The sequence below is a fragment of the Cupressus sempervirens genome, chromosome 9 (assembly GCF_028749045.1).
Source record: "Cupressus sempervirens isolate cs-2001-9-10 chromosome 9, ASM2874904v1, whole genome shotgun sequence".
In the NCBI taxonomy this organism is placed as follows: Eukaryota; Viridiplantae; Streptophyta; class Pinopsida; order Cupressales; family Cupressaceae; genus Cupressus; species Cupressus sempervirens.
The window spans coordinates 381097458-381123799 of NC_143126.1; the positions used below are offsets into that span (position 1 = coordinate 381097458).

The 26342-nt window shown below is 35.3% G+C and overlaps 1 protein-coding gene across 1 annotated transcript in view; it reads left to right on the forward strand.

The window, feature by feature from the left end:
• Nucleotides 1-25566, forward strand: part of LOC149538861 (PGR5-like protein 1B, chloroplastic) — a 139130-nt gene extending 113564 nt beyond the window's left edge. Inside the window, exon 11 of the mRNA XM_089800212.1 lies at nucleotides 25127-25566. Coding sequence (XP_089656338.1) covers nucleotides 25127-25168 — 42 coding nt within the window. The 3' untranslated portion in view covers nucleotides 25169-25566. The remainder of the gene's footprint in view (nucleotides 1-25126) is intronic.
• The last annotated feature ends 776 nt before the right edge of the window (nucleotides 25567-26342 follow it).

The following is a 26342-nucleotide window of genomic DNA, read 5'->3' on the forward strand; positions in this document are numbered from 1 at the left end:
TTGCAAGCGAACTTGCAATAGAAGCAAAAAACGATGCCCTAGGGAGAAAACGCAGTTTTTGTTTCTCATTACAAGCTGCAAATGATTTGTTTTAACCTCGGATGAGCTTCTTCAATGTAACTGAAAGAAAAAAAACTCTTTTCCTTTGTCAAAAACATCAACATTTTCCCTATACAGGTTTTTGATTCAACGATTCAAGCTACAAAATGCTTAGTAATTAAAAACTAAACATTCAATGCCCTAGATGGGCTTTCTAGATGGCATTGCACCTCTAAAAATATCTCTTCATACCAGTTGATTTTATTTTCCTGGATAGGCTTTTACAACTGCATTACAGGCTGTGAAAATGCTTAATAAAATCAGCGACAGGCTTTATGATTGTCAATGCAAGATTTGAATGTGTTTTTCTTCTTGAAAATTACTTGTGAATGCCTTCGAATTTTCCAGCAACTTTGATGCAAAAAACAATTGCTGGTCTTAATCATCAAATGCTTATAAAAATGTCTATGACAGGCTTTTGATACTTCATGTCACATTAAACACTCATAGAAGTGTTTTAATATTGTATACGAAAAGCTTTTAATAGCCAAATGCATGACTGTCTTGATATTATAACAACGACTACTTAATGAGAATAGGTTTTTAAGATGTAATTGCAAGCCATCCTTCATTGCACACGGGCTTTCTTTTTCCATTTGCAACTATATCAATGCTTTAAAATGCCTATAAGTTATGTAGTTGGGCTTTTTGAGCTTGTACTACATATAAAATGATTATTTATTTTTAAAGCACTGGACATATCGAGCATAGACAAGGTTTCAAATTGTTTTTATAAGCATTATCTTTTCTTATATGTGAAGCACCATTTTGACGAAGGTCACATCTTTTAAACACTTTTACAAGCATTTTTTTCAATAAAGGAAAATATTCAAATGAGTTATAAATAACATTTTATATGCTTTAATAAACAATTTCCCTTAAAAAACAACATTGTAAAAGAACGGCTTTTGATTTCCCATTACAGGCAAACGATACTTAAGACAATTTGCAATGTCCCACGAGGCCTTGGTGGACTTTTGATTCCATATTGCAGGCTTTTAAACAAAGATCAAGGAACTGCAGTCAGTCTTAAAAAGCTTACCTATAGGTTAGTTCCTTATTGTCTCTTAAAATATAGCTCTGAATCAGGCCTATGATTTCTTGAAACGAGCGGAATTCAAAAGAAACCTAGGACAAAAACCAAACCAAAATCAAACAAAACAATCAAGAAAAATAAAAAGGACTTTGAAGGTTACCAAAATTGAGTATCCGCAAGTTAGGGAATAAAAACTCGCCTTAGCAAGAAAAACTTGAGGAGAAAATCGACGAAAACCTTCAAAAATGGCATTCATAGGACAACTCAAGGGATAATTGATTGCCTTTGTAAAACATCATTAGGAACACAGCTTAGAGAGTTCTGACTATGATTTCATGGGAAAATAGCATAGGGTTGTCCAAACTTGTGAATTATTGAGGACAACAAATACAAAATAGGTTATCTTTGGAACTCTTCAATTTAGACGTTTTTCCACATTTCGTCATTATTTAAATGAGTGAATGTGTTTAATAGTTCACAATGGCTAGTTTGAATGTTGTATAAATTATAAAAGTTAAGGTTCAAATCTATGAGTGCAAAAGTAACCTAGGTTGGGTTCACACTTGCAATCTTATTCAAGGTGATGAGTGATAGGTCTAGGTATTATGAATAAATCTTTGGGAATCAGTGATAAAAGGGATTGGGACATGTGCTGTCATGAGCCAGATTCATGGAAGAATTTGCCACTTGTTGTAACAACCGGATTTCCTGGGTCTAATTTATCATTCAACTTACTTAAGGAATACAGTTACTTCTTCGTTTCATAGGAGGGCAGTTACATCATTCATGTTCACGTGAAGAAGATTTTACCGTTAAAAACAGTTAAACAAAATTTCTTAACTAAATACTTGAAATACCATCAAATTAAATTACTACAGAAATTACAAACCACATACCTCAGGAACTGAGTTCGAAATCAAAACTAGGGATGCTTCTGCAACCACCCAGGTCAGTCCACAAATACACTATAACGTTTTCATTTGACAACTACCATCTAAAAACCACTATCTTAAAAATCAAATGATAATTTCAATTAAATACCACCATATTTTAAATTAGGGCATCACATACGACTATATCAATTAGGGCATTGTTTACCTTCAGTTCATTTAGGGCTTCTAATACCGCTATCTCACTTAGGGTTTTCAATACCACTGTATCATTTAAGGTTCCAGTTGTCACCCAATCAATTAGGGCTTCGGATTTCTTTTCCTTCCGATCACTTATTTGAGATAGTTTCTCAAGATTAGATAAATACTTATATTCAATATTCGTATAAATGAAAACAATTCACAAATCAATCCAGATAACAATGAATTTAACTCAATTCAATCTTACCTCTTCATAAATAAAAATGATAATACCTTTTTCTGATAAGCAATTGAATGCATAGCTTAACTCTGTCTGACTCATGTTCGACATCTTGAGAAAGGTGAAGCATTGTCAGGGGCTTAACCACCCAACCTCAGACCACAATATATCTCCACACGATCTCTAATGAGAAAGGCCCTCCCTACCTTGAATTGACAGGGAACATCATTCCATCCACAGGACATCATATTATATAACATGCCATACGATTTGGCAGCAGGAGATCACCATAACAGGAATATGCATGAGCTATTAATTAATTCATATTAAACGATAAATATTGAAATGTCTTAATTGATAATGGTTCATATTAACGATGATTCCTTTCTCACACCTCATCACCCATCTTCTTGGCTACACAGCCGGGTGAGTCTCAGGTATCCAGAATTCTCAGAGCAGACAGCTCTATCAATTATTCAAGAAGAATTTATACTCTCAGGTTTTTGAACCACTACTATTTGAATTCATAAATGATGTTTAACTACAAGGATAATTGATGAAGATCTTTAATGAACTCTATATAATGCAGAGAACCAACATCAAGATAATATAATATAATCTCATTCTAACAATACGTAGTCGACAATGGTTGTGTTTCCAAATTAGGAAAATCAAAACATCATTACAATGCAATATCCTTATTTTATCTCTGTTATTAATCTTCTTCAATCCGAATCATACACATATAACAATGTTAAGGAATTTGGCTATACAGGTCATACATGAATCCAGCTCTTATCAAAATTAGAACTGGGCATCTTTATGTCATAAACAATTAACAAAAATCCAGTTACAAAAAAGGATTTCAGAAGCAGTATCCAATTGATTCATTTTCAAGAAATGATTTATTCAACGTACATGAGCGGTTGAATAAAAAAATTGCAGTCTAATTCAAAATCACAACATAGTCCTGCATAAAAGAAAACTATCATTACATAGTTTTGAAGACATCAATACTAGCAAGCCATTTGGAAACTATCTCTAAGAATCAGAGAGTTATTGATATGGAAAGTACGACTGGAGAGGATTAAGGAAACGACACTATGGGTGAGGTATTCTATACTTATGCTGCAGATTCAGCAACTTAAATACAAGGTAACGTATGATGTCATTAATTAATGGTATGATTATCTATTTCTACTTCCACCCTTTTGTGTTCGAATGGAAACATAAGCTATCATAACATGAATTTCGATATCTCAATCTCCCTTACTACTGTTGCTACCATAAGGAAGGAAAGAATCTAAGAACCCGTGGAAAATTTAGAGTATTCAACATATTCGGTTTGTCGTGCATAGGACTAGCAATAAAAGATAAAAAAATAAGATGTAATCAGGGCCTTACGTGACTCCAAAAGATTCGAAAGACCTGCACTTGATTTAAATCTGGATTTCTGAGCTGCAACCAGCGGCAAATATGTTAAGGAAGTTCAGCAACGTGAATTCATTCTCTGAGCTCTGTTATCTTTTGGGTCACTCTCTGTAATGGCTTGGAATGTTGAAGTCGAATGATTGCTACTGTGATGGAAACAAAGAAATATAAACGAGCCTGACTCTACGGCTTCATCAGTTACAAGAATCCTTTTGAATTCCTAAGATGACCATTGGAGTTCCAATTATTAAACTGACTATTGGAAAGAATTGGAAGATTAAAAATTCGAAGATTATAATAATATTATTATTATAATTTGAACATTATTATAATGTACAACTATTAAATTATCAAAAGATAATTGTGCCAAAACATTTTTATATTCAAATGCACATATATAAACTATTATTATTAAAAAAAATAATACGACGAAAGATAATTTAAAATCCTTAAAGAATACGTTTATATTTGAACTTAATTAATTATTAACAACTCATGCAGTTCCAAAGATGAGTCTTGTTTCAAATCGCTAGGTCCTCTACTTGTTTGCCCAATGATGGTGATGCCTTGCCTAATTCTTTTCTGACAATGCTTCCACCCCTTCGACAAGCTCCCTACAAGGAATTTTTCTGTAATTAAATTATAAATTATAAATAATCACATCAGTTAACCTTTCATCTTAATTCCATGAATTCGCAATTAACAAATAACTAGCATATCATCTTCACTTGAAATCATAACAACTAACTATCTTACCATTTTGCTAGATTATATCAAATTAAACTGCCAACTGACTTCATGTGAACCTCAACGTCTATATTTCAAGCTAGGTCAAAAATTGGGATGCAACACTTGTAAGCTAGTAATTGCAATAAAGATGTTATAATTGAATCAAGCTCAAAACATAAAAGAAAAGGGCATGAGTATGCAATTTTCACCATTACAAAAATATCAGTGGAAAAAGGGGATGTGTTCCCCCCACCTTGCTTCGTGTTTCTAAAATAGGGACATCTCTTTGATGTGGGGACAGGGACGGGGAGCCCCCCCCACCCCATCTTCTCTACCACTACCACTTAGATGTTCCGAGATTGCAGAGATGTCTAGGCATCTCGAGTACATCTTAGGGATGCCTAGGTGCCTCTCGTGAGTCTCAAGGATGACTGGAATTCTGTTGCCCCCATACATCTCAAAAGTGTATTTTTTATTAATTTCTTTTTCCTTTTTTTGGGGGTTAAGGTTGAATTATAATTTAAAGTGGGTCCCATCCATACCCTCTATGCCTTACAAAAACCCTCAAATCCTTTCTTTATGTCACATTTGGTTTCTGAGTTTTTTAAACAGCTAGGTGAGGAAGAGAGAATGGGATGATCGAAGGAGTGAAAAGAGCTAGGTTGAATGAGTGCAAGTGAAAGAGGGGAGAAAAGGAGCAACAAGAAGAGGGGAATTCTACAACAACGTGGAGAGATTTTTCAAGCACAAAGTGGGTGTTTTCTTGTTTGATTCATTTTTTATTTATTTTCAATTTGTTTTTTGTTTTTTTTCTAGTTTCATTTTCAAAATCAGATTCGATGTTCGATCTTGAGGGGAAAATGAAAAATAATGCCAATGTTACATTAAAATTTATTTATGAATATGCATTTGTAGCCATTCAATCATTCTTCATTTTTCCTTAAGATTCAACATCAAATTTTAAATTTTATTTTCAAATTTGTTAAACTAGGCTGAAACTAGGTGCTAAAATTTATTTTGTAAACTAGTTTCATGTCAACTGCGCCATCCACCATAGATTGCCCCTCTGAAATATTAGTAGAGTTATGCTAAGGTTCATTTTAATCCTAATTATCCTCTCAAACATTTTGCGACAAAAATACTTGGCCCATTTAGGACAGGTGGTGGCACAAGGAAATGGAGATTCAACATGTGTATTGTAGAATGATATGGCAACATTATTAGAGTTAATGTACATTTCCTTTTTGTTTGAGGAAAAGCTATGGGATTGTGTGCTTTTTTGGAACAAGCCACAAACGTCAAATATAAAGTCAAGGTTGACAACCTTTTGGGGTTTCCCCGATGACTGTATCGTTGCAATGCCTACTATGTCTCATAGCTCACAGGTTTGGTAGAGCCAGCCACGTGCTTCTAGTCAAACATTGTAGACAAGAGCAGGAGTGTAGCTACTTGATGACTGAGAACTTGGCCTATGACTTCCAACACTGTGCAAACTCTTATCCAAATTTCTGTCTAGCCTAGAACTCTCTTAACTTTGGTCCGATTTTGTTCTGACAAAACTTTTCCTTGAGTCTTTAACTACGGTTATGAAACTACTTCACAAGCAGATTGGAAATTTCCATCATTCCATCCACATCAAAATGTTGTGTAGTCCATCTTCCCACCAAAAGGCACACCAAACTTTACAACCTGGTCATCATTTTTATGGACTTGGCTCAATCTGAAATAGCATTTGAAGAATTAAGTTTAAGACGAAGCTTGTTACTGTTCTGATTAAACAAGTTTCCAAGCATAAGAGAATTTCCTTTGACCTTCACAGCTTCACTAAGCACTTCTGCACCAGGAGCCAAGTCTACAGTAACATTCACAAAGACCATATTTGTTTCAACAGCATCTAGTTCGACATGCAATGCTTGGATTTTGTCAAGAGCACCTCTATGGCCAATTTGCCAAAGTACCTAATACCAAGAGCACTACCTAGACCAATTGTCAAAAATCTCACTGCACATTTGCATAACCTGGGAAAACAATATGGCAATTTGATCTCCACAAATCAAAACCTCTTGCTCTAAGGACCAAAACATGTCGAAAGAATCTTTATCATGTCAATGTTCTAATCGAGAGTCCATGGCATAATAATAAACATCTCTGTTCATATGGAGGGAACCATCTCATGACATAAATTCTTATACCAAATCAAAACTCCCAATGCAATGTGAGACTGAACTATTCACTGTATCAAAAGAAAAATCTGAAAAATGATAGCAAACATCACACTCAACATTTATACCTTAAGCTGCAATTGCTCCAAAATACACTTTAGAATGAAGATCAAATTTGGCATCTCACTATCGACTTTGTGGGCCATCACCATAACATCCATTCATATGCAACCATGAGCATAATTTTATCCTCTTAACCAATTTGGGCTAATTTAGCAGTTGTGCCCATACAAAACACCCTACTGCGAAGTAATCTGCTGCTACAAGCTCTGTGACAACTCTGACCCTAATTCCAGCATCATTTTACATTGTCCACTGACATATGTTTCGCAGAATAAAGGCCTCTTTTAGACCTCTCTGACTGTGCTGACCTGTAGACGTTTCAATAAATTGACACAAGGGGTGTGTCTTCAACGCACCCTTCCTTAACACTTAAGTTACTGATTGGTGAAACGAATCTGATTCGGACACATGAATTGGATCCATTGATTCTATATATATATATATATATATATATATATATTATATGCATTATATATACTAAAAAATAAGAGAAATATACGTAATTCTAAAACCAAGTCATTTCATAGTATGAATCTATGATTCTAATATGGATATATGTATCTAGTATACTTGATAATTGATCTATTTTCACGATTATAAAGAAAATCAACACATTCACACTGAATTACTGAATTACAAAATGAAATTATGAAAATTCAAAATATAGATCATTAAACTTAAAGTTTGTAACATGATTGACTCATAAAAGAGTCAAGAGTCAAGACTGAAGCTTTTTATTTCAATCATCAAATGGATTTTCAAGAAAATTTGCATCAGAAGGGTACTTATGAGCTTCAAGTGCCATTTCTACATCACCAGAGGAACCTGAACCAGCTCCACTAGTACTAGAGTGGATAGTGAACTCATAATCCTCATCATCCACGTCAGCCAAAGTGGATCTAGCAAGATCCTGGATGGTCATATCTAAATTAGGAGTCTTAGGTGCTACTTCCCAAATCTTTTCAGACCCCTTCTTGTACTTAGGATCCTTGCATAACAACAAGCACAAATTGTTGTGAATGAACCAAGGTCTTCTGCTTTTTTTGCAGCCAACTGGTTATGTTTGACCGAGTGCATAAAGGAGTAAGCACTCCAATTCCACTCAGCCGCAGAAGAGTTGGTAACCTAGAGATTAATTAAAAGAATATCAATACAAGAATCAAGATAAATTCAAGGAATCGAGAGTGTTAACTTTAAGTTTAAGAAATTAAGTGTTAAATTTTACAAACTAACGTGGGATAGGATCTTTATGGCAAGAGGTTGGAGGTACCTGAAGTATTGCCCATGAAGGTACCGCCATTTAATAGCATCCATCATGCTTTGGTTTTCTATAGCAATAGGGTGGAAATCATTTCTAGAGATGAAGGCAACAAATTCATTCCTCACAATTGCTCCAATTTTTGGATCTTGGAAGATTTTAGCTAGTGCCCTCTTATATCCATTTGCAACCTCTGCATTTCTAAATGGTGCCACCCTACCTGGAAGGCGAAGTAGTTCTGCACTATAGTACTTGGGGGATAACGTAATACAATTGAACATTATCAAATATCAATAGCACAAACATTGGATACCATAAGCACAAACACTTGATAAGCATTATAGTACCTCAGGGATAGAGCATATGTGAGGAGGTACAAAGGTTTGGTCATCTTGTTCCATCAATGATGAACAATTGCTTCCACCTTATCGTAAAAGGTGTCTTGAGGATATCATTCTCTCTCCTTTGTATGACCTAGGATATGTGATATGAATAATAATTATAATTAGTGATTAGGTCAATTTAAACTTTAGAATCTAGATATCTCTCAAATAAACACTTGTAAAAGAATGTAGAACTTTGCATTTTAATTTTTTCCAACATAGTGTCCATTGAATCATAAATATCCCCAAGGCATGGCTCATTACTGCTTGCAAAGCAAAGCATTGCCATGATTGGATCGGTGAATTCCAACACATAATTCACAAAACCCCACCAATCCTCATCTTTCTTCTCACATTTTGGGCCCTTGCTGTATTGGAATTCTTCCAAATGCCCCATTGCGGGTTAATGACCATCTATTTCAATGCATCCTTTACCTTCACAAGTTGTCTCAAGACGATTGTGTGAGAGGCAAAGACGGTTTCAGCAACCTAAGAACATGTTCAACTCAAGTTAGTAATACATTTAAAACATGTTAATGTAAACAACAACAAAAAAATATATTATTTAATCCAATAGTATATAAATTAATTTTTGAGAAACTCCTAAAAAATGTTTGTAACATGTGGCGATTTGTCACAAACATCTAGATCTCTTTAGCCTCCTCATATATATCTATTTCACCCAATCTATTTGGGTGTAAATTGATTTCATCACCAAATTGAGAGAGTGGACAGTGCATGGTGTCCAAAAGATAGACTCTACCAATAACCCAACAGCCCTGCATACTTTTGCATTGCCCGTGACCACTTGGACAACATTATCGACACCCATTGACTGTATGGCTTCAGTGAGAATGTGGGAAATAAATTTTGCATCTTTTACTTGCCTTTCATAATCAGTTGCCTTCAAGAACATTGCCCCCTTTGGGAATACAACAATAATATTGATCAATGGACAATTTCTACAATTTTTCCATCCATCCAAAATAATACACACCTGATTGAACCCAAGAATCTTGTATTGGTTGAAGTTCAGCCTCCACATCTTTCCTTTCATCATGTAATATGGTAGTGCACAACTTTTCAAAACCAGATGCTTTGTAACCAAGTGGTGCTTCATTTATTGCTTGCACCATCTACCTCCAATAAGGCGATCTTGCTAAATTGAATGGAACATCATTTGCAATTAAACAACGTCCAACTTTATGACCAACAATGTCTCTCAATCGATCAGGAGGTGACCAAAAGTATGGTGGGGTCCTAGAAGGATGGCAGGGTTAAGGTGAATGGTATCTACTTCCGGATTACGGAGGAGTTGATTGTAGCTGTCACCGAAATCCCTATCGAGGGTTTTAAATTCTTCAGGGATAAGAAGCTCTCTGCCAATGTGGTTAGGGACTTTGTGGAGAGAGAAGGAATTGAAGGCGTTGAAAAAGATTGACACTTACTATGTCCCCGACTCCATGAAGAAGCGGTGGAGGTATGTTCGGAAAGCTGTTATTGAGTACATTACATTGGACCCTAGGTTTGATAGAGCCCGAACCCACGACTTTATCATTTTGAATCATTTCCGGAAGAAAGCCAAAATTTCCTTCCCTTATTATCTGTTAACCTCAATGAGCAAGGCGGTGGACAGCTTCAAAAAGAAGCCCATCACAAACCCGGCTCTGCACGAGAGGCTGCTATTGCTTATCCACGAGCACTTCAAAGCTCAGACCATAAGCATCGCCCCCCCTTAGATAGAGAATGTGGAGTCTGGAAGTTCCAGCTACTCCTTTGACTCGGATGAAATTCAGAGCCTCAGCTCTGAGAAAGTTGGGATCTCTTCTTCGGGAAAAGTAGCGACTTACCATGCTAAAAAATTCCCCTCCCCCATAACCCCAAGCAGAAAAAGCCCTAGGGATCTCGGGCAGAAGCCTGCTGAGAAGGCTGAGGAGGGAGATAGCGATGATGAGGAGGAACCTGAGTCTGAGGAGGTGGTTAAGGAGACGCAGGAGGAAATAAAGGAGGAAAGTGGAAGGAAAAAACGCAAGAGGGAGAGTTTGGAGGAAGTGCACTCTCAATTTGAGGAGGTGTTTGTGCTGCCCCTTTCTCCTGTCCATCTCCATCCTGAGGAGCAGAAAGAGGAGAAAGCTGGGTATGCGGAAGGGGAAGTGCAGAGCAATGATAGGAGGAAAGCGTGGATCAACTTCAATGTCAAGACTTCCAAGATGGGCATCTTCAGGGAGGCCATGGATCCCCAAATCCTCGTGGACAATCAAGAAGAGCAGCGGCTGGAAGAACTAATTGATCCGACGATTGTGGCTATTTCGGACAGAGCCAAGGAGACAGGGATGAACCTCTTAAATAATGCTAGCAACAGTATGATTGATAATTTTAGATCAATCAAATGGCTTTTCCACGAGCTTGAGGAGGTTAAAGATCAGGTGAAACATATTGAGGCAACAAGGAAAGGGATGGATGCCAACAGGAGGACGAATTCGGCTGACAGGCTCGGTTTGGCAGAAAAAAGGATACACAACCTGGAAAACTACAATCACAACCTTGCGAATCAGATGTTCTCCTTGTTAAGCTCCATTAACAACAACATCATCTCTCTCATGGGCTGGATCAAAGACAGAAAAATGCACGATGATGAGGATGGAAAAGACAGGGATGAGGCCAGAACGGAGGATGACTCTACAAAGGACAACTCCATTCTTGATTAGGGCCAGGGGAATCAAAGGGCACAATAGATGGAAACGAAGGAGAATCAACTGGCCTTTGAGGCTGCTCAGGTTATGCATGATCTGGAGCGAAAGAATGAGGAATAACTCTCGCCTGTTCTTTTGTTTATCATTGTCTTTTGGCTTTTTGTTCTGGCTTTAGGCCGAGGCTTTGCTTGTTTTTTTTCCTGGTGTTTTCTCAGAACTCTTTCCTTTGGCTGGGCTTAATGCTTATTATCAGCCTATAAACTTAAACTTTTTTGGCTGGACTTTCATGCTTATTATCAGCCTTTTTTTGTTTTAACTGTTGGGTTTCAGGTTCCTTGTAAAACCTGTTTATCTAATAAAAAACAATGTCTCTCAATTCATTTTTGAATGCCCTATCTAGTGGGCCTCTCTTGTGGGTGAGTGGAAATGGGTTTGTAGCTTCATCATTCGTAAGATGGCATAGGCAAAAAAGGATGTGGTCTTGTGCTTGTTTGATTAGATGGTTATGTTGGTGTATTTTTTTTTTGGAAACATTATGTTTTCCTTTTGCAATCGCTCTATTTGCATCTTCTTCCTCTTTTGCTAAAGTTGTTGTTTGTGTAGGTGGTAATCCCTTTATATCTCTCCCACTACCCTCACACATGTTAATTTCCTCATCCGCAGCACCCAAAAAATGTAGTTTCACTTGAGAATAGGAGCTTCTATATTGTACATCGCAATAATTACATATCCATATGTATGCCCCACCTCAGGACATTGTGTGGTTCTTGTTATGCGTCTCTATAAAGGAGACCCCTTATCAATTTTGAATTTTGGTGATCCAGCCCCACCCACTAAGCCATGACTGCTCATTGTATGATTCTTGCAATCTAGAGAAAAAAATGAAAGAAAACAATGCTTCAACACTTGCACAAAAACTTGAAAAAAAAAATTCTATAAGTTTTGAAAATCTTGAAAAAATTCAATAATCTATGAAAGAACTAAAGAAAATGGCTGAAATGCATACCTTAACCAATTCTTGCAAGGTATTTGCAGCTCCACAATTGATCTCCTTCAAATCCAAGCACTCCACTTCATACTAACAACTATGAGAGAGCAAATGTGAGATGAAGTGTATTTGCATCATGGATAAAAGGGTTCTTTTTAGTTCAGAGGAAAAAAAAACATTAAAAAACCAAGTTGGGCCCACTTTTAAACCTTTTTTGGCCTTGGATTCCCGCAGATTTGCACATATTTGTGCTAGATCCTTGGGCTCTCACAGTCATTTGCACAAGATCTGGGCAAGGTCCATGATCTTGCCTATGGATCCATCTGGATTTGTGGCCCACAGGCAGGATCATGGACCTTGCCCAAATCCTCACGGATCCTAGCCTAAATCAGGATCCGGATCGGACCCGAATATGGATTGGGCCTGTTTCGAGTGAATCTAGTAACTAAGCTTAACACTTCTGCCTTTCTGAGAAAATCCTTTGATACAAGATTCCTAACGCCAATGTTTTGTCTCGCTTTGGCCTAAAGATTTTGGGTTCCCAATAACCAAAATAGAGATTTAAATCTTCCTCCGCTTGATTGATTACCGTTGTCCTCTCCAACAAAAGAACCTCAATCACAATACATCCTGCTATGTCATCATTCCCGATCCACAGCCTGTGACAATACCACCAACCAACATAGTTGTAAGGGTAAATAATTCCATAGGCTTGTTGGTAGGCCATGAATTGTCCTTTAATAGGGCATTGGCGATATATCCACAATCCTCCACTCAAGGAATCTTACCATCTACCGAATCATCTCTCTTTTAACAGTTTGCAAACATGCACTCAAATGGCTTGTATGCTTCAGCCTCTGACACTCAGTAGTAAGATCATCTTTTAAATTGACAGATACTTCTGCAAATCTGAGATAATTAAAGCACACCTTTGAAAGTAAAGATTATCAAACCATAAAAAGGTAGGAATGTCCAATGAAATTGGCTCCTTCAAGTTGTTTTATCAGATAGCTTTCTTTTGCTCTTTTAATTCATCTATAACAAGCCCTTCACCTTTTTCTGTTTGTCCTTATAGTTCTCTTACACATTTAATCGAATCTATGGTAAATTTAAAATCTGCCTTATTAAAAACAAATCTAGCAGCCAAGATTTCCAAAAAAGGGTCTCTTCATATTGGCTCCAACAGAGAAAAATATCAAGCAGTTAAGAAAAAAAACAACAATATCTATTGTTTCATCTTGTGGCTGATAGAAGCTCTATGCAGAGCATATCCATTTGACAAACTACACTGGGATTTCTTTGAATTAATGCCAGTGAGTTTCAGAACAGAAAATTGATGTTTTTGATAAATTGCTGTTACCCACACAAGAGTTTTCCACACCTACAAACTCATCGTCACCATTCTCAAAAGCATCATAGCCATGGTTGTCTGCAACACTCAACCATGTATTCATATCGACAAAAAATTAGATTTCTCTCACAAGGCTTCTCCTTATTTTTACTAAATCTCTACAGCCTTATTTTCTTTTTAACGTGCTTTTTCTTGGCCTCAATATTGTCTACCCTGCTCTCTCTGGATCTTATTTTCTCTAATACCTATTGAAGAGGAATTAGATTGAAAGTAAAAACAGCAGATGAAAAATAAACAAGAAGACTGCACAATATTTATTATGGTTGACCACAAATGTGGCTATGTCCACACTGAAGAGCAGAGCAAATATCTTATACAGTCATTGCAACTTACAACTTACATATATTGGGCATTGGTCTCATATATATACAATAGTCTTCAACCAAAGACAAAGGGACAAAGATGGGAAGATGAAATGAAGAGTAAGGGACAAAAAAATGAATAGTTGAACTTCACATCCAACAACAGTCTTGGAATTTAGGTGTTCCTGCAGAATCCACAAGTCCTTGATTTTACAAACTCATGGTAAAGGCATTACTATCCTTCCAGGTATATTCCATTCTTCATGAATGACAAATATCAACAACCATCCGTTCAATGTAACACCCAACTGACAATAACTTTTCAATAGTTCTTGTTAAATCAATAATATACCATAATTAGTCTCTTTCTCAATGACCACCTGTCATGCCCAGTCTTAGACCTCTGTGCAGATAATACAACCACAGCTGCGTGATGTTATCAAATAGAAGATGAAAGAATGTTTCTCAAAAAATAATTTGCTTATAAATTTGAGCCATCTATGATCTTTAATGGTTATGTTTGTTGTCCAGCAATTTGTCACCACAAAATGTTGGTAACAACACGAAATTTTTTCAAGCTAGTTTCGCATTTCTGTAAGCGTGAATTTGATATTCAATTGTTTAATGTCGATCGATTGATCCATTTCAATTTGTATATCAAATTGTTTTATTGAAGGCCTTCGTCAAGTCCTTTTCGTTTTGCTTTCTGTCGATCCTTTGCTTGATTTTTGAAGTTTTCACAGTCCGTTCTTTGCTTTTGAGTTTGCATTTGCATGTTTTTACTCCTTTGGTCTTGCTCATGTCATGCCTTTCGATTTTCCCTTTGTTTCGGTCTAACCTAGAGGTCAATCGGAGTTGCTAGTCAAGAGTTATGCCTGTTTTAGTGTCTCAAAAGTGGAAATTTTAGGTGCAACAGCATGAATTAAAAATATGATGTTATATTTTCAATTTGACATTCACGTTTTGAAAAATCTAACATTATACTCACTTTTTGTTATGTTTTAAAGTTACTTTTATTTTAAAATTTATAACTTAAAGTGGCTATAGTGCACTTTATGTTATAATTTTAAGTTGAGTTATTTTTTAATTTTTCACTTAAAGTAACTATATAACTATATAGTTTCTTTTTAAATTTTTGGTTTTAAAAATCAAATATTTATTTAAATTTCACTTTAAAATGATGTTTATGTATTATATTTAATAATATGATAAATGAATATTGTTTTTGATCCATTTGGTGACATTTTTATAAATTTTAAGTGAATTACATAACTAAAAGGCTTCAAAAATGGATCTTTTATATGCAATTGCATGTAAAAACTATGAAAAGTGGACTCTTTACATGCCATTACATATAAAATTCACTTTGGAGGAAACTTTTCATGTCATTGCATCAAAAGTTCACAATAAGTGGACCTTTTTGATGCTATGACATGAAAAGTCAGGTTTTTATGCCTAAGCATCAAAAAAGTGAGATACACTTTAAAATGTGCAAGTGACCTCAAAAGGTCTGATTTTACCCATGAGCACATTTTAAAACATGCTATGCACTCCAAAAAGTGCGATTTCACTTTTAGACATATTTTAAAACATGCATATGACTCCAAAAAGTCTGATTTTGGAGGAAGACATTTTAAAATGTGTAATGTCCATCAAAAGGTCCGATTTTGGAAAGAAAATATGCACTTGCTCCTCAAGAACCCGATTTTGGCCATATCTTGAGTTCTTCTTCATGGATTTGCACGAAATCTTCTTCATTCAAGGTGTTTTGGCTTGGTGATGAGTCTGCTTGCATTAAAGATGGATTTAATAAGTTGAAAATTGTTTTTCAAAGTCCAAATCTAGGGCATGTTTTTGTAGAAAACTCCAAAAATCTTCATTTTTTATCAACATTTTTGCATGAAGATTAATAGATTTTCTCTTTTTGGGTGATTGCATTGCATATTGATTCACATTTTAGTGTTTAAACACCAAAACGTTTTACTTGGAGATTCATGGTGAAACACGTTTTTTCTAAAAACATCCCATGAGTTTATATCTTTAAAAACGTTGGAATATGGAGAGGTTTTAGGGCGCGTTTTCGAATATTGCAACAATTTCTCCTTGTTTGCTGCCCTCTTCCATTCAAATTTGCAAGATTGGAAAAGGTCTCACCATTTTTGAAGAATTTTTCAAACATTGGAGCATCTTTTTCCTTCATATTTGGCATGTAAGTGGACTTCTTCCTTCTTGTAATTTAATTCATGCTTATCTTTGCTAATTTTATCCGTGAAATTATTAGAGGATTGCCATTTGTGAAGATTTTTGCCATGGAAAGTGCATTTTCCCTTTAAATATGAAGTTTTCATTCATTTTCATGTTTTTGGTTCTTTCCCAAGTCCAAATTTCGAATTTGAGCTTTGAAGTGCATTGCATCTTGGCATGTTTGAGTTATTTTCCAAAGGTACATTGTTTCTTTTGTGTTTTGTGTTTTGCATTTGTTTGCCGGTTTTTCTCCACTTGGAGAAGTTACAAGTTTTTTCCCAAAAACTTGTTTTTGCTTCGTTTCATGCGAAAGCATCGTCATCTTTCACATTCCATTTCCATGTCACGACACTTCATCTCTCACTCAACAAAATGCGATTACATGTTTTCCATCTCATTTGCCATCTGCACATGCATGTAATCCCATTTTCCACTTCTATTTTCACCCATCTTACTTTTCGCTTCCATTTGCACAACACGATTACATGAAATGCCTTACATGTAGTTGCATTTAAAAGGTCTGATTTTTATTCAAAGTCACATTTTGGAGAGTCAAAAAAGAGGTCACTTTCGCTTCCCGTGTACTTTGACTTCTCTTTTTCCCTAAAAGTGACTATAAAACTCATTATCTCACCTCCATTTTTCATTTCCACCTCTTCATATGCATTTGCGCTTACATGAGTAAATACATGTTTCTGTCTCATTCCATGCTTTACATCTTGACCTTCATTTGCACATACATGTAAAGTTTATCCTTCACTTGCATTTGCATCTCATTTCACCTTTCACCTCCTGTTACATGTACTCATTTTTCATATAATAAAGCCTTGAAAATGCTAAGTCACTTTTGAAATCAACAATTTTCATTTTTGCACTCATTCCCATGTGTTTCACCTTCACACATTTTCATTCCATTTTATTTCATCTTCCATTTTCACACTTCAATATCATTTCATTCTGCTTTTCGTGCCATTGCATATGCATATGCTTTCTCTTTGAGGCCACTTTGTTAGGTTTGTGAATTCTTCAATCCATTTTTCAAATCTTTATTGCTGATCCGGAATTCACTTGTATGGAGGTTCCTTCTAATGATGTATTTATGTTTTGGTATTTTTGTGTTGCAACACAAGCACAAGATATGTCTTCGCCATCTAAGTCCAAAGGCAAAATGAAATATCAATATGATGAAGAATTGGCTCATGCAGCTCCTTCAGTCACATCTGTTTTGGATAACGTGTTCGACACGAAGATTGGTCATGTAGACGTGGCTGATTTTCTACAAAGAATTGAAGCCCTGGTTAGTCATGAAATGAAGCACATTAGGAGAAGCAACATTCATTTGGTATCCACATTTCCTATGGCGGCTATAGAACCTAACTTCGTTTATGGATGTGCACGGCGTTTTACTCCCAAGACGAAGACTATCAAAGATGCTGACGGCAAGGTTATCATTAGCCTTGATCTTGAGATTATAGAGCAAATCTTCAAAGTTCTGCGTAAATCAGAATGTTCTGATTTGACTAAAGAATCATCATTGGCTTGTTGGAATGAGCAAAAGAGTAATTATCAGAAGTCTGTCAACCTTTACTGGTTAGACAATAAAAGAAGCAATTTTTCCAGATGGCCAAAGACTGTTCATCAGTCAAATTTCAAACAAGAGTAGAAGGATCTCATCATCCTTCTCAGCAGGATTTGTGGCTTTAAAGATTCTTCTGATTTTGAGCCGTAGATGTACAAGTTTATGTTTCAAATTATGGAGAATAAAGAACACATCTTTTGGAGAGAACTTATCAGTACTACACTTTGCCAGTAGATATGTAATGTGGGAACATCAACGCCTTTCTATATGAATTCTTATCTAGTCTACATCGCTGTTGTTATAGGATCTTTCTTTGATCTCTCTACCAAAGGAGATCGTCTTCAAGTTCCTATTTGGGATTACTATGACCAAATCACTTTGGCAAATAGTAAATTCCACTACAAAAAAGTCCAAGATGCCTTCTTCGGACATTTCAGGTGCTTGTTTGATAAGCAGTTGTCTATCAAGAGAGTATCTAATCTAGCATGGGAGAAAGTAAACCAGTGCGGCTGTATTTTTCTTCAGTTTCCTACTTTCACATACTTGAGAGTTGGATATTTCGAGGGAGAGCCGTATACCTTACCTAGTTATGCTACAGATCGAATCATCCTGATGGAGCTAGCTAGATAGCTCATGGATTTGCAGAGTGATCAACATGCTTCACATAGGCCTAGATTTGGCATTACCTCAGCTAAGCCTTTGGCAATTGGCAATTATTCAGTTGTTTCTGTGCCTAAAGAAAAGAATATGGAAGCAAAATTGCAGTTGATTACATTGAAAAAGTTCAAGGCTAGGTTTGATTTTGACTATCGAGAAATGAATTCTCAGATAATAAGAGCCTATACTCATGTTCATCGCATTGAGGACATTTGGATTGATATGAGAACAAAACTTGACATCATGAAGTTGGATTACTGCAAATTAATTGATCTTAATATGTTGGAAATCCCTTTAGATTTTCAAGTTGAAGATGATGGCAACATCCTTGATCCGAAATTTCATCAAGCCGACTTTGATAAGAAGTACCCTTTTCCTATTCAATGGCAACAAAAGGAAGGTACATCTATCATGGACAGGTTTCAATCCATCCTAGTAAACACTAATAAATGGTTGAAAAGTAAAGACCTTAAAAGAGTAAATCCTAAGATGGGTCTGGATTGTGTAAGTTTTGGTCCTCCTGGCAGAAAATCACAACAGGAGATTATAGGGAAAGATGGTGCCTCATCTTCAAATGCCAAGAGTTCCCTCAAATTCAAATTGAAGGGCGGAAAAGGAAGTAAAACATCTCAAGTTTCTGAGACAATTCAAGAATCAGTGGCAGAATTAGAAGAGGATTTGGAAACAATATTTGATAAAGAAGTTTCAGATAAAGAAGGGGAAATCATGATCACATCTCCTCCAAAGCCTGCACAAGCTTGGACGTCTTCTATACATGAAGAACCTTTTTTGCAAGAGGTTGATGATGATGTAGATTCATTTTCTACTATTTTCACTCATTCCATTCCAGTCTCGGAGGTTAACACCATGGCTCTTCCTATTTCATCTGCTGCTCCTCATGTTCCTGCACATGAACAATATGATCACTTAGCAAATGTGTTTGAAGATTTTCCAACTCTTACCAGTGGTCAAGTTTCCCAACTTGATACATCTTTGACAGGATTTGAACTCTTCATGATGGAGTCTTCTCAACATGTTCCTATGCCTTTAGCGGTATAGACTGAATCATGCTCAGTCACTGCAGATATACAATTTGGATCAATGCCAATAGTCTCCACTATGCCTGCTTCTGTAGATGAAAGTTTCAGCCTGCCTGCATGGTTGAGTAGAATAACAACAAAGAGAAGAAAAGTGGTTGTTCCTGTGGAGAAGGCCAAATCCAAATCTTTGAAAGATAAGATTTTTTCTAGAATTTTAGTTGATTCTGATAAAACCAAATTTGTTGAGATAGCTAAGCCTTTGGTAGATAAACTTGTTGAAGAACTTACTCGTTTTGACTACAAGTTTACTAAAGTTGAAGTTGGAAAGCAATCTCGCTTGGGTTATTTGCAAGATGCTCAAGATGCATTGACAAATGTATCGAAAAGCAGTCATGAACTTTAGGAAAAGAAGAATCAGTTAAAACAAGAGATCTCTCGTTTAAATGAGGTTATCCAGAAACAATCTTCTCAAAGTGTTGTTATATCTCAAACATCTAAAGAGAAAAGGTTAATTGAAGCTACCAAGTCTTGGATACAAGAAATCATTTCTAAAGGAGTTCGAGCTATCACAAAGACATTTGCAATTCTTAAGCATGTCAAAGAGATGAATGAAATGGAACAAAACTTAATTTCTTCTTTGACTCTGGAAGTAGATAACTTGAAAGATATCCTTGATGATTGGGATGAAATGATAAAATTTGGTCTAGATGCTATGGTCTAATGTCATATTCTTCCATCATGTGAGATGTTCTTCAGATTTCAAGGGCTCATTGGTTATAAGGAGACATTAAGGAAGCTGATTACAAAGTTGCAGGTGGCCTTGGGAGATTGTCGAGCAATTGAGACAATTGTTATTTGTGATTTGGAATAGATGGGATGCCATGTTACTGATGATTTTGGTAATCTTTTGGCAGCAGAGAGAGTAACTTCCGAATATACAATCAGGATCTATGCTGATGTAGATTTTGAAGTTTTTGATTCACACACGATGAACAAGTTTGTTTTGTATAAATCTTTGACAAAACACTTGTTAGATACTACAACAGCAAATTCCAAAGTTGTGCAATCAACATATGAAAATGCAGTAAGAGTTGAAGCCATATCGAAGACGATGGAGATTGCTGATCTTCCCACAGTGCCTGATATCATTGTCAAATTCAAGGCACTGAGAAACAATCTCTAAGATTGTTGTTTTGTTTCATGTTAGTAGTTGTAGAACACATTACATGAAAAAACATAATTACATGTAATGTGAGTTACATGTATGTAAAAGGATGTAATGCGAGTTGCATGTAACCTTTTATTTTTGTAGTTAGATTAGGTCAAAGTTGGTTGAGTTGCTCACATTTTTTCCTTCATCTTTTTCCCAACTCCTTTGCCTATATAAAGGAGTGCCCCCCATCATAAAATCATCATTATCTTTTATGCAAGAGAGCTCTAGAGAAATTATGCCAACAAAACTTTGTTTGTGTAAGCACCATTTTGAGAGAAAGTGAATACAAAGGAGCATTCGAGACTTAACTTTGATTAAGTGAGATTGTTATTTGTGTGAATTGTAAGCTTTGTCTATGATTTATATTGTCTTGTGTTATTGGTAATTGTTCTAGTGAATTGAATTGAAAAGAGTTAAGAAACAATTGAAGCCAGAGCTTTGACCAAGAGCAATTGTGAAAGTGTATAGCTAGAAGCTGTCTATAGCTTATATTTTCTTCTTAATTCACAAAATAGTTAAGAATTCTTACTTTTAGGAGTCTTTGTGCCTTAATTTGTAAAGCTTTCATATAGAAGTAGGACCGGACTTAGAGCCAAACCGGTACATTTGTAGCTAGCCTTTGAGTTAGTGAAGGTTTATCGGTATCACTGTTTCCATCTCTTGATAGAAGTGTAGTTAGAGATTCACCCTGCCCATTACTCGCTCCACAAGTAAGTGAATTCTTTCTTGAAAGGTAAAAAGAAAAAATATTGGTAACACCCATTTTATAAAATCTCTCGACTTCTTGCTTACCTTGAGTTGATCCAAGGAACGGTGAGAAGAGAGAGCCTTCCTTTTAAGGTAGGAGAGACTCTGTCTCACACGTTGTGGCTGGTCATCCTATTTTGCGATAGAATTTTAACCGAAAACTGTTGGTTACAAAATATCCACCCAACAATGTTTATTCTATAGTAACACGCGGACACATCCCCCCCCCTCCCCCCCTTTTGCCCCATGTCCCAGAGACTTGGACGCACCAAAAACTTGGGGACTCCATCCCCCCATCCCCAGTGACATCACCAGATTTTGCCAACTCTACCGAGAACGAGGGACATTCTGATGTTGACTATTTTTTGATTCAACTATTTATATTCAATGTTCAATGTTCCAATTCAATCCAATGTTTAAGTATTTACTCTTTTACATCTTTATATCTTATATTTCAATACATCTTTTTATAACTAGCATTTAAAGTACCATATGTATATATATACACACCCCCTCCTAGCCCCCGCTATTGTCCCCCCGCCGTCCTCCCACCATCCCCAAATTAAGGCCCTTTTGTCCCCATGTCCCGGAAACTTGTCCCCCGTTATGTCATCCCCTCATCCCCCAGGGTGGTGTAACTATGGAACTTTATTCACAACATTAGATATGAAAATATTAATTCAAACATGGGAAAGAGCCTTTGTCATAAAGTTCATGCCAACTATAGTGGATACCTCAAGTTGAGACCCACAACAATTAGGCCATTGGCATTATTTTCATGTCATTCCAAAGTGTAGCGGAATATTTTTACATTTCAGATTATTGCAAATATCAACTGGACACCGGGGGATTTATCGAGGCCCAAAAGAGACTATTATTTAGAATATATTAACTTTAAAAATAGACTCAGAGACCTTGTTTTGCAAATCTATCTTGATAACAAAAATTCAAATTGGGCACAAATGTAAATTTTGTCACTTGGGAAAGCTTACAGGCTGATAGGAAAACTGGCTCTAATACCACTAAAATATATCCTCCTAGGATATTATCTCCAGTTTTCACCACAGAAAATTAAACAAGTACTTTGCATGCAATTATTTCAATTTATCTAGCACGATGTTCAGGAAATTACAAATTGAAATAGAGAGTTTGAAATAAGCTATGAATATTGCCTTCATGTCTTCAGTAGAACAACAAAATCCAAACGTAGCCACAAAACTTACAGTTAGATTGGACAACCAGAAATATGAATTTGAAGCACAACATGAGGAATGCGAGTGACCAAGCTCAAGGGTTTCCATCCTCAAACTTGCTAAAAGTCAAAGCTTTCTGGAGTTCTCAATGAGAAGAAACCAAACATATTACTAAACATAATCAGAATTAGCCTCTCAATGTTTTTTTAAAGCACAACCATGTGATTCTTCATTTCCCTTCTCTTTATATTCCTTTCTCTCTTTATTATTCCCATCTTCTAAATTAAAATGACTTCACTAATTTCCAGTGAGTTCCAAAAAATCATTTTAATACTTTGTCAAAGTGTCACTAATTTTATATGATTTGATATCTTAAAAACTTAATTAATTGATTAACTTATAATGTTCCATAAAAGGACATAATTAATAAATATATGAGATCACTATGAATAAATTAATAATAATAAATGTGGATTTATAAACCTAAATATATGTTCAACCGTTCAAGCTTAAGAGAACATAATATTTATTAAAAAATTTAAACTTTACAGCCAAATTGAAGATCTCCCATATTAATTAATAATAACTCTAAAGCCATTTTAAGCCAAATGACTGTTGGTTCACAGCTAATAAAAATATAAATTGATATAATAAAATTTACATATACAAATATTTATGCCTATAGAACTTATATAGATTTATTAACATTTAATACAACTAAATTGCTAAGAATAAATATGTAAATTTATAAACACTCAATATAGATTTAAATTTTTAATACTAATTAGAATAAACCCAAAATTAATAATTGTTGTCATATAGAAAAAAAAGGGTTGTCTAAATTGCCCAAACTCTCTAGATTAAATCTATACATCAAACATATTAAATTTGTAATGTGTATAGATTATTGCGGACATAATGACAAATGTCAAATATGTTTTTCTGAAAGCACACTTGTTTCACTGACAATGATCACTTTCAAATGGCAATGACATGACACTTGTGAATATGTGATCACTTCAACGACACAACATTGTTAATTCTTTCACTAGAATGACACTGAAATTTTTCCCAGATAAAAACCCTACTTCTCTCCCACCATCACAGCTAAAATAACACATTGTATTACTTATAAAAACACTAAAAAACACCTTATATCACTTTATGCAGCCGGCTAATTTATTACCACTGATTTTTAGAGGAATATATGGTGCAAAAGAGAAATATTTCACTAAAAACTGCTGCAAATTTTGCAAATATTGGTCCCAAGCTTTTTGGTGACTAAATCATTATGGTTTTTTAATCATGATATCCACAATTTATTCATGAATTTTCAACTATAGGCCATTCATTTCCTCTCTTAAGAGGAACAAACTTTCCTGTAGGAGAGCAGAGAAGTTTGTGTTTGTACATAGTGCTTTGCGTCTTATTGACTGCACAACATGTGTACAAAGAGAGTCCAAACACAACAGATTTAGAGCTAGAGGTGCCGTCATAGATTGATGAGGATGCTATAACTTCAGATGTAGGGCTGGTCGGTGTTAATTTCACAGATCTTGACGATGAGGAGTCTAGTAGTTCGAGCGATGAGGAGAATGGGGACAAGTAGAGGCTTGCCTTCACTATATTTTGACATTTTCTACCTTTTTCAGTATCATGCTACCCATTGTAATTATCTTTATGATGTTTTCAATATAATAGAAATCACAAATTTGACAATTTCATCTGTCAAATTTTATTTAGTATTGAAATATTTAAAGTTAAAATGAAAACATTAAATCTTAGTATTTACTATTTGCGAATTTTCTATTTTACTAATTTGCCAAAGATTCATTCAAAATGTAAATCTTATACATCTTTTCATAACTAGTTTTTCAAGTATTATATGTATATCAACGCTGTCAACCCATCACAGTCACAGTCAAAGTCACTGCAGGCCCTTTGTACCCTTTTCTCCGGAACTTGTTCCCCCTCCCTCATCCTGAAACTCAGCGGAAAACTAAAACAATAAGAATCTTGATTATCCATTGTATTTTGGCTAAGAAGTGGTAATATTTACATTCTGAGGTATTTGATTCATTGCTCCATGCGATATAGACACATCTACATTATGGTTTATCTGTATTACAAGAGAACTGTTCAATACGTGCATTAGTATTCATGCCCACCTACTTTTTTACAGGCTTCGACAATAATTATTAATTAATAGTAAACTTGCATGAATTTAGTTTCAATTACTTAAATATCTTTTTGTTTTGTTATTTACAAAACTAGTGCTTTTCTCGTTAACTTGTGATGTCTGGCTTTTCACATGTACATCAATTCGTAGAGGGAAGAAATATTGTTCTATAGCAGCCTGTGACATTAAATGTAGTTTGATTATAGACATTTTAGTTGATGTGGCCAATAATCACATCATCATCTAGGTTTCTGTGCACATTGATATGCTGTAATTTAGCGTTAAAAGAAGTCTATACTATATTTCCCTGTCTAACATTATTATTATGGTTGTTTGAATGGTCAATAGACTTCGAAGCCTAAGAGTGCAACAAGTGCTTCGACATCCTGAAAAGATATTTTCTCAAATATAATGGCACACATCAGCTAGCATAATCCGTTTTATTTGCTAGTATTATGTCTCGGAAGTAAAGGAGAGGAAATTACTAAAAATATCCTCAAATTTTCTGTGTATTGTAATGGTATGTAAGTCAATGTTATATATTAACTTATTTATCTATACTAATCTGTAATGTATTCAAATCTCTGAATGAGAATGTACAGATGTAATTTAAGATTAGTTTTTAGTATGCTCATAATGCAAAAAATCATGCTTTATCATTCAGGTTTTGATGCAAACATCTGCAATCAGATTATGCATAATAGAACCAAGAAATCTCTTGGAATGATTTTGATTATGGTACTCAATAATAGAGAAAATGACTTGTCATCATGTGAAATTTAAAGCAACACAGAGGAACCAGTCAACACAAATAGTTCCACCCTGTTGATAACTGATTATGGATATGCTTCATCATCTGATCAGACACTAAATTATTTTTGAAGGTACTGTTTTTCTGTTCAGGATGATTATTATTTTTTTTATGCAATTGAATTTGAGATTGATAATGGAAATTTGTGACAAAATTTTGACTGCTGAATGTAATTTGACTGAAATAGTAATCGACCTTTGTCTCATTATTATATAAAGGTTTAAGACACAAAAGTATTGTCTAACCTGATTCTTGTTGCACTTACCAAAATGTATAGCGTAGCATAGCTTAAGACACAGTCTGATAAGTTTTGGTAATTGATATAATGAGACAGCACATTAAAATGCTCATAGAAGTTACCATAAAGGTTTCAAATTGGAAAAGAACTTTTTAAGCCTGATTCTTGAAGCATTTGCCAAAATCTTATTTTAGATAATTAATAACCGTGGTGCATATTCTACGCATACAAGTATCAAAACCCCACCAATAGGATCAATGGACATAGAAGAAAAAGTTCAAAGCAATTTGGAAATGTTTTGACAAGGTGAAAATGAAGGCTAAATTTTCATGTCTTTAATAACCTTATCTAAAATTGTATTTTTAAGCTGGACAGATTCCAAACGTCTTAAATATCTCTGAATTGTGCTAACATAAATAAGCTTAATCACAAGCAGCAGAACCAGGAAGTGGAATGGGAGGAGATGAAGCACCACCTATTGCGAGTCGTAGATCTGGAGCCTCCACATAACACAC